The following is a 13,727-nucleotide window of genomic DNA, read 5'->3' as shown; positions in this document are numbered from 1 at the left end:
AATGTAGTTAAGAGCATGGCAAGTGCTCTTAAAAAATCCCCTTTAAATTTGTAATTTTTAAATAGCAGATTAGAACAGCAATCTGTAGTAAAATATAGCTGAACGCTGCACACAACAGACTGATAAAAATAGATTTTTTTTCTCCCTCCTCCTCCTCCTTCTCCTCCTCAGTGGGCTCAAGTGAGGGCAAAAAGATTGTTCACTGCACCACCCCCCACACAGCAAAATCGATTTAGACTGTCCCTGCCTAATCTCTCCAGCCTGTTCCTAAAATGCTCAAAAAGATCATTCACTGCACCACCCCCCCACACAGCAAAATCGATGTAGACTGTCCCTGCCTAATCTCTCCAGCCTGTAGCTAAAATGCTCAAATAACTGTCCCTGCCTACACTCCGACCTGTCCCTGCATTCTTTTCGGGCACAATTTTTCACTGTCTGTCCTTAATCAGCAGCAGCCAGCACGTATGATGTGTGCTCTCTCCCTACACTACAGCAGAATGACGGCCGCGCTGTGGCTCTCGAACTTATAAAGACATGGGTCACATGCTTCAGATGGCCAATCACAGCTACTAATACATTAGTAGGCATGGCTGTGATGTCGCACACCAGTTAAATGCTTGTTGATTGGATGTTGAAAGCCCGCCATTAAAAGCGCGCCATTAAATACAAAACAGGAAATACAATTACCGAACACGGATTTTAAACCCGAACATACAGTAAAGTTTTCGGGTCCGTGTTCGGGTAACATAAATCCAATTATTCGGTACGAACCCGAATAACACAGTCCGTGTTCGTTCAACACTACTTACAAGTACCCAAGAGTTGATTCCTGACAGTTCATAATATTTAACAACAAGTATACTTAAAAAAAACATTATTTTAATGAGCTCCAGTCAAGTGACTATGCCTAGGGCTGAGAAGAACATCTTAGGAGAATAATATTATCAGTTTGCTAAAGGCAGGAGGAAACATGTTCTCAGTCTTCTCCCCCTTGCTGATCACTCACTGGGTCTCAAGGGGAACAACGCATAAAGGTGCTGATATGTGTGACATATGCATACAACCAAGGACTTAAAAGTTACTGTGCATTTATAGGGTTTTAGTTCACTTCATCATCTCTTAGCCAGTATATTAGTGCCGGACATAGATGCAGACTTTGATAAATGCCAAAACTAGTATGGAGCTGGGTGTTTTGGGAGAAAGAAAGATAGCATGTCAAAAATTATAATAAATTATTTTTAGTGGAAGAATATATTCCACAGGGTTTTACAAATAACCTAGAGCCCTTCAAAAACCCTTTCTTGTCCTAACTCCAAGCTCTGCTCAGATCTACGATAACACTTAGACAGGCTATCAAAACCAAGATTGTAAAAGTTCACTAACCGACACACTTACCATGCTCTTCCTCTTTAACCTTGACTGTCAAATCAAAGTTTTTGCATTGCCGTTCTTTCTCTGTCACAATAGCATGATACACTGACATGACCTGAGAGAAACACACACATTTAATTTACATGGTTTTGGGGAATTATAATACAGTCATAGTAACAAACGTCAATACTTCTTTACACTGGCTAGGCTTGCCAAAAAAATTGAAAAAATGGTTTGTGGAAATTGTGAAGTATCTTTCCATTCAGAGGGACACTATGATCCAAAAATAATAGATTTTTTTGTAAAAATAAAAACTAAACACCTTTGAACCTGGGCCTATGCTGTATATAAGGGCTCTCCAAATTGAGATAAACTCTTGGCACTAATCCCTTCCTCCTGACATTGAGCTGGCAAATGCCAGACCAGGTAGATGACCCTTTAAAAATTGCCTTAGAGAAATAAGAAACTGGGACAATAAATTCTGCTGAAGGTAAGTATTTCAAAAGTGTTTAGGAGTTTCTCATTCATAGGCAGGCCTCCAGTATATCATGACCAACAGCTGAATCCTTGAAGTTGTGTCTTCAGATCATTAAGGCAGAACTTCACCTAAAAAGAGAAGTTCCACTTTTCCTTTTCCTACCCTCCTCTACCACTTTTTTTTTATTTTCTGGGAACAGGTACCTGTTTCTTACCCGCTCACATTTCTGCTCTGCTCACCTAGGAGAGAGGAAGTTTGGCCCCCACTCCCTTCCCACAATCTCCTGAGACACGTCACACATTCTAGGATTCTTCGGGTCCATCCAGAAAGAGCAGCGCAACTTTGACATGCACAGTGGAGAGCTGTCTGTGAGCCTGTATGAAGTCACAGCCAGCTTCTCACATACCTGCAAGATGACAACGCTAGGGACCTGAAGACCGGCGAAGAACTGGACCAGGTAATGACAGCAATATATCTCTGGACTGGTAAGGGTGTGTGTAGGTGGGGTGCAGCATGGTTGGGTGGCAATAACACACCTAGTGCCAGTGCAATGAAAGAGCTTGTTTTGAAATAATGCAAAGACAGTTCACAAATAATTCAGTGGGAAGGCAGCCCAGCTGGGAACACTCACAAGTCCATCTTCTTGTAGAGATCAGGATTCAGCTGAACTTACAGTGCCTGTTGAGAGAGGCAGAATGCAGCCTCCATGTCTTGTGGCCAAGCAGGAAGATGTCCAGAAAAGTTGAGAGCCCTGTGCTTTCCCTCCTCGTCAGGAACCTTTCTTTGCCACTAGTTCTGTCCCTACAAGCTTGTGTACCTGTTCTTACTCTTTACCAATTTGCAGAATGTGCACCAAACCTGAGAGCCAGTGCCTTTAAAAGGCTCAAGATGGCTCCTAGAGTCACATAGGGCAACAACATCCAATGGGATAGCTTCCCAGTGACACAGGAAACCACGGTGAAACCATGTTCCTCTTGACTTCCTCCCCACCTGCTGTGGAGAAAGTAGACTGCAGCTGCCTACACATGAATATTAAAATTCATCAACTACAGTATTTGTAGCTTTTGACTTTTGATTTTTGTACAAATGCCCAAAGATTTTTTTTTTTTTTAAACATTTCCCTACTGGGCACTTTTACCCCCTTCCTGCCCAGGTCAATTTTCAGCTTTCAGCACTATCACAGTTTGAATGGCAATTGCACGATCTTGCAACACTGTACTGATATGAAACTTTAGAATTTTTTTTACACAAATAGAGCTTTCTTTTGGTGGTATTTAATCACCACTGGGTTTTTTCTTTTTTGCTAAACAAACGAAAAAAGACTGAAAATTTTGAATAAAAACAAACATTTTTCATAGTTCTGTATACAATTTTGCAAACAGGTAAGTTTTCTCCTTCACTGATGTGCGCTGATGAGGCTGCATGGGGTGGCACTGATGAGGCCGCTGTGGTGGGAACTGATGAGGAGGCAATTATAAAGGTTGCACTGATGGGCACTGATAGGTGGCACTGATAGGTGGCACTGATGGGCACTGTTAGGAAGCACTAAAGGGCACTAAGAGGTGGCACTGATAGGCTGCACTAATTGGCACTGGTAAGCGTTACTGATAGGTAGAAATGTTAAGTGACACTGATAAGGAGGCACTGATGGGCACTGATTGGCAGAACTGGTGGGCAAGGATTGGCAGCACTGGTGGGCAATAATAGGCAGCACTGGTAGGCACTGTTGGAACTGCACTGAAAATCATGACACTGATAATCAGTGTAGCTATCCCTTTAACACAAGGCGGTTATCGGCTCTCTTCTCCTCTATTCATGCTGTCAGCGCAAGAAAAGGAGTGCCGTTCAAAAGCTTGTGTTTACATCATGATTAACTGCCATTGGACACAGCTGATCAGGCAGTGAAGGGCTGCTGTGATTGCCCCCCCCCCCCCCGATCTGTGATCAGCTGAGTCCGAAGGATGCCCTCCCGGCAAAGTAAGCCCAGGCTATAGCCTTTTTTTGAAAGAAAGTAGCATATGACTCTAATTGCCAGATAAAGTTTCTTTATCTTTCAAAGTGTTTCAGATATCGTTTGGAAACATAAAAACATAGGAGAGTGAGTTTTGCCCCATTTTTTGTCTTAGTATATGTTTGTTGATAGTTACTTATCTTCTGGAAGTCTACTCCAACCACCAACTACTCTTTCAGCAAAATAACACTTTCTAAGATTAGTTTTGAACTTTCATCCTTCTAGTTTGAGGTCAGGTCTCTGTATTCTTGATCTTACCTTCATATTGAAAATACTGCCCTCCTGAATCTTATGCACACCCTTAATTAATTTAAAGGTTTCAGTCATGCACTCCCTTTCCCTTCTCAAAAGTTTATTAAGATAAATCTGCACTCCCAAAACACTTTGGCATTTTCTGAGATTTTGTGACTAAGAAATTGTATCTGCAAAATAGGAGCCTGTAGCGCTATCTTCTTTAATGATCTAAAGATAAGCATTGTGTTGTTACCAGCCCCTTAGTGGATTCTTCATTGGAATATATGCAGAGTGCATTCTAGAAAGGGGAATCATGAATTTAGCCTACTTCCAATCCCTACTTATCACATCAGAAGAGGAATCATGGAAAGGGCCCTATGGCTATAGAGTTTAAAAGATATCTGATGGAGATATCTTCATCTATATCTTTGTATCTAAAAAAAATAGAAGTTTTTGGGAAGGAGTATTTACAAAATGATGATGCTTAAAAGTGATAATAACGATATCTCCATATGCATGGCCTTTTCATAATTTAGATTTCAGTACTGGAAAATGGTATGACCTGGTATGACCTTACCGTCAGTGTTCCTTGTCCTTTGCCTTTTGCGGTCACTTCAAACTTTTTGTTCAGTCGGGTCTGCAATCAAATTTAGTTTGGGTGAAAATGAAAGAAAACCAGTCAAATAAGAAGAAAGATTGGAGATTGAAACAAAGTAAATCACTTTAAGTTCAACTTAACTTAAATTTGTGTTGCCATTGTCAGTAAGCAACTGTGAAGAAATCTGCTGCCTGACCCTAGACACTATCTCCCAGCTCCAGAGAGCTCACAATAGTGTCAAATATGTATAACTTAAGGTATAACTTAAGGCAAAACTTTTATTTTAGTTTTGGATAGAGTGGAGAAGTATTAGAATGCGGGCCAGTTTTGTTTGCTGGCTGTGTCCTTGTTAAGGAGATTCACCCTCTCTATTTGTCCTGTTTACTATTATCATTCAAAGTAAAAGAAAATCCCAAAATTTTAGGTTGTCCCCAGAAAAGTAATAGAGGGGAAATCTTTCAATGGGGTCATTAGCTCTAGTGACCTGGGGGTCCCCAAGGAATTCTCTTAGTTTTCAGGGATTTTCACTCACTTCCTGTTTGGCTCTGGAACAGGAAGTGAAGGGAAATCTCCACAATGGGACACAGATGGCGGGAAAAAAAATCTGACCGGAGTTTTGTATATGATTGTATTGCTGATTTACTGTCAAAAACATTGTTCGATGTATCACACACTTAATGACTATATTGGGGTATCTACTTTCTCATGATTGGATTTTCCATCCACGCCGATCAGAATACTTTCGCTGAGATTGATTTAGCTGAAAATCTATTGATGACACCATGGGGGGAATTCATCAAAACTGGAGCAGATAGAATCTGGGGCAGCTGTGCATGGCAACCAATCAGCTTGTATCTTCAGCTTCTTCAGTTAAGCTTTGAAGTTGAAAGCTAGAAGCCGACAGGTTGCCATGTACAGCTGCTCCAGTTTTGATAAAATTCCCCCCTATACGTGTCTATTTAATAACACATAGGGATTGATTTACTAAAACTGGAGAGTGAAAAATCTGGTGCAGCACTGCATAGAAACCAATCAGCTTCCAGATTTTTTTTTCAAAGTCTATTTGAACAAGCTGAAGTTAAAAGCTGACCAACCCGAAAGACTCAATCTTATTTTCTGATTCTATGATAATTCCCTCCATCAGATCTTTACGTGTATGGCCACCATTAGACAGTTATCATCAGACCAGGTGTTACCATTAGAATATTTTCCCATTAGCTCTTGTTCTGATGACACATGTAAAATGTTGGGTTTCCATCACTTTAGGTCCTGGTGATAATGGTAACCAGGACGAATAGAAAGGGTGAATCTGTCCAGTGAGGACACAGATAGAAATAAAGACTGGGTAGAAGTTCTAACCCTTCACTATTCTATCTAAAATAAAAATAAAAAGTTTGCACTATAGGTACGCTGTAAGCCACATATACAGGTCAGGAAATAAGAAGTAAATTTTCTGAAATCCACATTTTAATTACAATAGCCTTCTCTTTTCTATAGTCCCAACTATCACATATACATTGTCATAAGTTCCTATTGATCACTTTACAAACATAGAGAATATTTTCTGCTTGCTATGTGTTATTATCATAGATTTGAACATTAACATCAATACCCTACTGTAGATAAAAAAAAAAACAGAGGAGTCAATGATCTCAGTGAGGTTGAGGCAAAAGTGGGGCTTAAGCACAATGGAACAAGCAGGGTCAACAGCAAAGTCAATATGAGATGGTTTAGGAATAAAGTTGAAAACAAAAGCTAGTAAACAATAAAATTAACCATTGGGCTCCAGTGTCTGATACACTTTAATGGAGTTGTAGCCAATCAAAATGTGAGCATGTAATGCCTTATGCTGGCCATACATGGTTTGAAATTCGGCCGCTTAAGCAGGGACCTGCCAAATTTTGATTTATGTATGGGTACCCTGGTTGTATAGAAGTCAATCTATTGATCGACTTCAGTATGACCACTCTGTTGGGTTTTTCTGAATGATCAATGCTGTTGGCTATAACTGGTAACACTGATCATTGTGTTCTGATGGCAGAGACAGCCGTCAGAACACAATAGCACAGCGGAAGTGATTGGTTAAACTCACCGGCTGAACAGTTGAAGAAAATGTATAATGTATGGGCTGCCTTAGGGTATAAATAGTTTACAGACAGGCAAGTAATAGCAGGCGATCAGAAGAACAAGGAGAGGCTCCAGAACCAGCAGGGAAGCCAAAGAGGAAGCAGAGTTAGAGCAGAACTTCACCGAAAAGGGGAAGTTCCACATGTTTGAATCCTCCTCTCCTCAACTTTAACAATTGGCTTCTGAGATGGGGGGGGCGGGTACCTAGTTTTTACTGCCCTGGTTTTGATCTGAGCGGAAGTTTGCTCCCCCCTCTCCTTCACCCACAGCCTTATGAGACACATCACAGGTCCCAGAAGACTGTGGGTCCATTCACAAAGCGCAGCGTGGCTCGCACATGAACAGTGGGGAACTGGCTTACTGCAGGCTTAATTTAGTTAAGATATTGGTGCCTGGACCCAAAGCTGATTAAAGAATCGGCCTGGGTGAGGACAGCGCTGGATCCCTTTAAAGTTAAGTGTCATAATAAAAGTCGGCAGCTACAGAATTTGTAGCTGCTGACTTTTGTTTTTTTGGGGGGGGACTGGAACCCCTCTTTAAGCAGGCCATACACTAGTAGAATATATTTCAAAATTCTTCTTTTTAATAATGTTTTTTCAATTGTATTTAATCGTTATTGGGGTCAAATTCACCGCAGTGATGAGAAAATCTGAAGGAGCAGAATTCATTTTTTTTTCTCAAATATGTATGTGGTTTTCCTTTGGTAAAGTCCATTCATTCCAAAATCGAATATTACAAGCAAACATAAAGTACTATGGATTGACAAGTCCTCAAACGTACTGAGAATTGTCGTATTAATTTTCATACAAATGTTTATACAAACGTTCATTTGAAAATCTACCAGTGCATGGCCAGTGTTAGACTCAGGCAACCTAGCATATAGAGATGCTACCAGGGATTGCTAGACAAACAAGTGAGCTATTGCCAACTGCCTGATGGACAACAGCTTTTGGACAATTGGAAGACACCTGACTGAAACAGTAAGGATGTTCCTAACAGTATTGCCTTATCCTTTAAATGGGAAGTTCTGGTGTATTCAAGACTAGTGTTCTGAACACTGTAACTCTTACCTCAGCAGAGCGTGCAAGCACTGCGTTTTCAACATTAATGCGGTAGTTCAAGGGATTTTGTCTTTCAGGAAGATGGATAGACACATCCATATCTAAAATGACGGCATTTGGCACATCTATCTGGTACTGAGCCAAAGCTTGGAACATAACGATGGTGGCCTATAAGACAATGAAGACAAATAAAGTTTAGAAAACAGCAATTGCAATGAACATATTCTTGATTCACAGTGATTGACACACAGGAACTGTTGCCACCAGAAAGTGTAAGAATTTTGTTTGGAAAAAAGGCCTGGGAACCAGATGTAGAAGGGGGTAATGAAAGTTGATGGGCTATATGCATGCACCATCAGGTAGCTGCACTTTTTAATTGATAGATGCTTTATTTTTTTTGGTCCCCAAACTGTTGTACTTCCCATCAATTTAATGGGACCATGCCTAAAAATATAATGTCAAAGAAGTGATAGACAATATACATTAAACGCATCTCTTTTTTTTTTTTTTATTCAATTTTTCAGGTGGTTCATAGGTAAAAACAAACAATATATGAGTAGACATTAAGGAAAGGCATAGTTGACTTATAATAAACTACCAACTGTTTCAAACTTAGCGAGTATAGTAAACATTTTGCTAACAATGGAAGGTGTAAATAAAGTAATGTGTAAGTAAAGTAATGTGAGACGGTATTGTCTATATCAACCTTTTTCAACCAGCGTGTTCAGGCACCCTGGGGTGCCTTGAGATTTCTTCAGGGGTGCCTTGGCAAAATGTCTAAAAATTGCCCCAAAATTGTATACAAGCTGGTGGGTGGATGAAACCTGCCTTTTTAGTTTCATTGTGCACCATTAAAACCTTCTAGGTGCTAACCTCCTAACGACCAATGACATCATCATTTGATAAGGAGGATGTCAGTTGCCTGCATATCATCCTTGCTCTACCTTCTCTTGCCTCTCAATCAGCTTTGGGGTCTCATTAGCTAAGTGATGAAGAAAACTGAGGGAGAAGAGAAACACTGGAATACTAGTCAGTATCAGTTTGCAAAACTGTGTTTGCTTTGGAAGAATAAATCACCTCTAATGTTGGGTGTCCTATGTGTACAGATGTTGCTGCATTACGTAAAACTATTAGAATAGTTTTTACATTATATAACAGGGTGCCTCAAGACTGTCCATAATTTTGGAGGTGCCTCCAGACTGTCCATAATTTTAAAGGGTTCCTTGACTGAAAAAAGCTTGAGAAACACTGGTCTATAACGTAAGACACTGTAGTCTAGATAGAAGTTAAAGAAAGGTGGTCTTGTTGGGTTTTTAGATGATAGGTGATAGTTGGAATGCATTCGAGGAGTGACCGTTCAGGCGAGAGGTAAGCATTTAGGATGATTGAGCCAGGAGCTCCAATTTCTGAAGAATAAAGTGCATCTCTTTTTATTGAGTAGGGAATGGTTAAAGCCTCTTTTATTTTGTTTCCCTTTCTAGGACACAAACAGTAAAAAGAAAGAGGCCAAAGTTCTCTATACAGGAGGACCCTTATTCTCTGTGTGGAAGCAGTGGTCCCTCTGCAGAGGTCTGAAACTTACGAGCTAAAGATTTCCAATCAGCAGGGAGCATGAATTTTGTTGATTGCAGTGCTCTAGTTTTGCCTCAGCAGAGTGAATGTTGGACCTCTGCAAAGAGTCCTCCTCTACAGCGTGCTGGCAGGGGAAAGGGAACTAAACAGACTGTGGCTGCTTTCTAAAGAAAATGAACTGTAAGAATTTGCACCTTTTTTTGGTTTGATGCACCTGGAATAAATTTTTTTGATTTTACCTGAAAGATGAGTTGGGCTCTAATTATTTTGTAAGAGCATAAGACCCATTCATGCTGCTTACTTGTGTAGATCCGTACACCGCTCCAAAGTATCTTTGTTCAGTCAACCAGCGTACAATATCTCCTGTGCCTTCATATTCTTTCATTTGCAGTAGAGCGAGCAGAGCGTAAGATGTGCCCTCCAAAGAAATGAATCGAGCTCCTGGTTCATTCCAATGGCTCTTGTCTTTCAGGGAAAACACACAGCAGAGTAAATGATTAGCACAGAACAATAGCAGCTATTTAGCACAGGTGCTACACAGTCACATGTTTAAAAAAATTGATAACATTTCAAACCTAAGGCCTAATGCACACTGCAGCTATAGAAAGCCTGTTTTACAAGCATTTGACATTTTTTTCTGCCCCTAATTGCCCCTGTACATTAGCCTAGGTGTCCATTCACACATACAGTAGGCATTTACAGGCATGTAGCACCCTCCTAGATAGGTGCTAGGAAGGAGAGTAGTTTGCTCTGCCTGCTTAACAGGGGAGCAGCAGGTAAATCATAGTCTGCTCCATCTGCTTATCAGGGGAGCCTGATCAGTAGTTCTGCCTGTTGCATGTGTCCATGTGTGATTCATCTGGTCTGAAGGAGTGTCCCCACTGTATCCAATAGGGGAGCCTGTTGGACAGTGAAGGAAACCCAGCCGGTGACACACAGACTTTGTAACTATCCCAGTGAGTTGGCACAAATAATGGTGCATCCTGGGATATGTTATAAAAGCCAAGGGCACATGTGACAGGGTGTCTTTGGGCAGGAAGCCAGGTACCAGGAGGAGGGTGGCGGCTGTCTCTCCTCTTGTCTGTTGTGAAAGGTAGTCACAGGCGGTCCGCCTAGTGGACCAAAAGTGTGGTGCTGAGCCAGGAGGTCCAGGAAGCTGACAAGTGGAGTTGGAGGCAGAGCAACCTTGGGAAAAACAGTGTCCGTGAGTACCGGGAAGCTTGCCAGGGGTCTGCCCAGGAAAGGGGACTGCTCCAGTGGAGAGTCAGTGGACAGGTGTCAGTGCACACAGCAAGTGAAAAGGGGGGTGCCAAGTTAGAACCCTGAAGAATAACTCAAACAGGATCACATTACCTATCTTCACGTCTATGGCAAGGTGAAGTAGCGGCCTTACCGCACACTACAGCTAGCTGTTCTCACAATTGTGCATAGTTCATAGTTGGAGTATCCCACTCATCCCTTCTCCTATCCCAATTCCAAATAAAAACACAAAAACCAACATCCCCTGGATTGATTATTGATTGAGCCAAGGACTTTAATGCTATTTGTCTGCTATCAGTTGCTAAGGGTAACCCAGGGGAATCCAGAAAGTGAAATTCTCAGCAGTCCTCTAGGGGGCAGTGCTACAGACATTTAGAGGTATTTAGGGCCAGAAATCTAAACACACCAAAGTCATGTTCAGGAGCAGTGGCGGCTGGTGCTCAAAATTTTTTGGGGGGGGGGGGGGCGCAAACAGAAAAAATCGAATAGGCATTGCTTTGTGGCAAAAAACGCGGCAAAAAAAATGTGTGACTTTGAGGTCACAAAAGTGTGAACGGGGCCTTCAGTAATCAAAGTATAGTGTGCCCCCATTCAATGCAGAGTTACTACAGCGTGCCCCCATTCAATGCAGAGTTACTACAGCATGCCCCCATCAATGCAGTGACCAGCATGTCCCCATCAATGCAGTGACCAGCATGTCCCCATCAATGCAGTGCCAGTGACCAGCATGTCCCCATCAATGCAGTGACCAGCATGTCCCCATAAATGCAGTGCCAGTGACCAGCATGTCCCCATCAATGCAGTGACCAGCATGTCCCCATCAATGCAGTGACCAACATGTCCCCATAAATGCAGTGCCAGTGACCAGCATGTCCCCATCAATGCAGTGCTAGTGACCAGCATGTCCCCATCAATGCAGTGACCAGCATGTCCCCATCAATGCAGTGCCAGTGACCAGCATGTCCCCATCAATGCAGTGACTCGCATGTCCCCATAAATGCAGTGCCAGTGACCAGCATGTCCCCATCAATGCAGTGACCAGCATGTCCCCATCAATGCAGTGACCAGCATATCCCCATCAATGCAGTGACCAGCATGTCCCCATAAATGCAGTGACCAGCATGTCTCCATAAATGCAGTGACCAGCATGTCCCCATAAATGCAGTGACCAGCATGTCCCCATCAATGCAGTGACCAGCATGTCCCAATAAATGCAGTGACCAGCATGTCCCCATAAATGCAGTGACCAGCATGTCCCCATCAATGCAGTGACCAGCATATCCCCATCAATGCAGTGACCAGCATGTCCCCATCAATGCAGTGACCAGCATGTCCCCATCAATGCAGTGACCAGCATATCCCCATCAATGCAGTGACCAGCATGTCCCCATCAATGCAGTGACCAGCATGTCCCCATAAATGCAGTGACCAGCATGTCCCCATAAATGCAGTGGATGAGGCGGCTGGCTGGATGTGGCTGCAGGGGAGTCAGCTAGCAGCAGTTCCGGGGAGACTATAGGCAAAGGGGGGCCCCGGGCAGGAGAGGTGCGTACCGTATGCTGGCTGGGAGTGGGACCCAGTTTCAGTGGCTCCAGAGGTGTACTTCCCACCCGCCGTCAGACTCAGCGAGGAGAAGCAGGTAAGGGAAGAAGCCGCGGTGGCATGGCGATGGCGCTGTAAGGACCTGTCACCTGCTGCCTAGGAACTCCGTGACCAGCGGTCTCGAGGGATCCAAGATACTTACCGGTGGTGGCCTGGACGGATCGATCCGATTCCGGTCCGGTGACTCCGGCCTCCTCTCCGCTCTCTGCCGGTGCCCTTGTCACTCCCGTCTCCCGCCGTGTCCCTTTACTAATCTCCGACTCGGTGCGGCAGCGTGACTGACGCACGCGACGTGACGTCAGCGGGGTCAGTATGGGGCCATGGGATGTCCTGGATGATGATTGGTCCAGGCTGTAGACTGGACCAATCACAGCCAGGATATCACAAAGTGGGGGTGTCCAATCGCAAAGACTTGCGCCCAGGTTACGCCCCCAGAAGGCAGCCAATCGGCGCCTCTTCTGGGACGTAGCCCCCCCCCCCCTAGCCACCTGTTCCTTCACAGAGGCCGGCGAACCCAATTTTTTTTTTTACAACTTTATTTGTTAGCTTTGTAATTTTTTTTTTTTTTTTCAGGGGTAGGGGGGCGGCGCCCTGGCGCCCCCCTATGCACGGGCCGCCACAGTGAGGAGAGGAGCTTTTTGGCAGAAAAAACACTGGAGGTGTCTAAATGCATGAAAAGGCTTCTAAACATGCCAAAATGCTAGTCATCTTTCGCGCTTGAGAGTTAATTTATTTCAATGGCCAGAAATTACTATTCTGACCAATGAAATTAAAAAAAAAAAAAACACCTAAACGTTTGGCACACCATAACGTGTCTAAATGTATTTGAAAAATGTGGCTTTAGGCACATTTTTAATGCTCCTTTTCTCCTGTCAGGAGAAAAGTGTTCAGAAGAGCATGGTGTGCATGAGGCCTTACTTAGACTAGTGTCAATATTCCCAATGCACAATTTCCTGAATAATGCCCCATACACACGTGCAGATTATCTGCAGACTTTTGTCTGCAGACTTACCTTTTCTATGTAGTGCAAGGGCCTGCCGGATTGCATACAAATTGAAAGTGTTTAGGTTTGACCTCATATTATATGGTTTTGGTAAGTCTGCAGACAAAAGTCTGCAGATAATCTGCACGTGTGTATGGGGCATAAGGCTTAGAAGTAGCAGGTGCTGAAGCAACAACCAGCTGGAACCAGAGACATCACATATCATATACATATATTCACCAGCACACCGTCGAATCCCGTCCAAAATGTTTATTGAAGAACAAACCCATCACAGAAGACATAATGCAATGTTTCAGAGCCATGCAACCTTTGTCAGGCAACCCCCTCCCCCCAGCACACAGAGTGCAATTTACAGACTCAGCTCTGCATGTTTCCCTATAAGACTGTACTCTCCACTCAGGTCTCAGATT

General features: G+C 43.1%; 2 protein-coding genes across 4 annotated transcripts in view; both read right to left on the bottom strand.

The window, feature by feature from the left end:
* The window catches only part of LOC309553574 (A.superbus venom factor 1-like), a 1,719,715-nt gene that overhangs the window by 22,940 nt on the left and 1,683,048 nt on the right, over nucleotides 1-13,727 (bottom strand). The gene's annotated exons all lie outside the window — the stretch shown is intronic.
* The window catches only part of LOC309553573 (A.superbus venom factor 1-like), a 128,877-nt gene that overhangs the window by 22,940 nt on the left and 92,210 nt on the right, over nucleotides 1-13,727 (bottom strand). Inside the window, exons 29-32 of the mRNA XM_082254845.1 lie at nucleotides 9,754-9,917; nucleotides 7,890-8,048; nucleotides 4,672-4,731; nucleotides 1,396-1,486 (exon numbers count right to left, since the gene is read on the bottom strand). Coding sequence (XP_082110971.1) covers nucleotides 1,396-1,486; nucleotides 4,672-4,731; nucleotides 7,890-8,048; nucleotides 9,754-9,917 — 474 coding nt within the window. The remainder of the gene's footprint in view (nucleotides 1-1,395; nucleotides 1,487-4,671; nucleotides 4,732-7,889; nucleotides 8,049-9,753; nucleotides 9,918-13,727) is intronic.

This window comes from Pelophylax lessonae, assembly GCF_965119305.1.
Source record: "Pelophylax lessonae genome assembly, chromosome: 4".
NCBI classification, from domain to species: Eukaryota; Metazoa; Chordata; class Amphibia; order Anura; family Ranidae; genus Pelophylax; species Pelophylax lessonae.
Note: the sequence above shows the minus strand (reverse complement) of the source record. Positions and strands in the feature narration are given on the sequence as shown.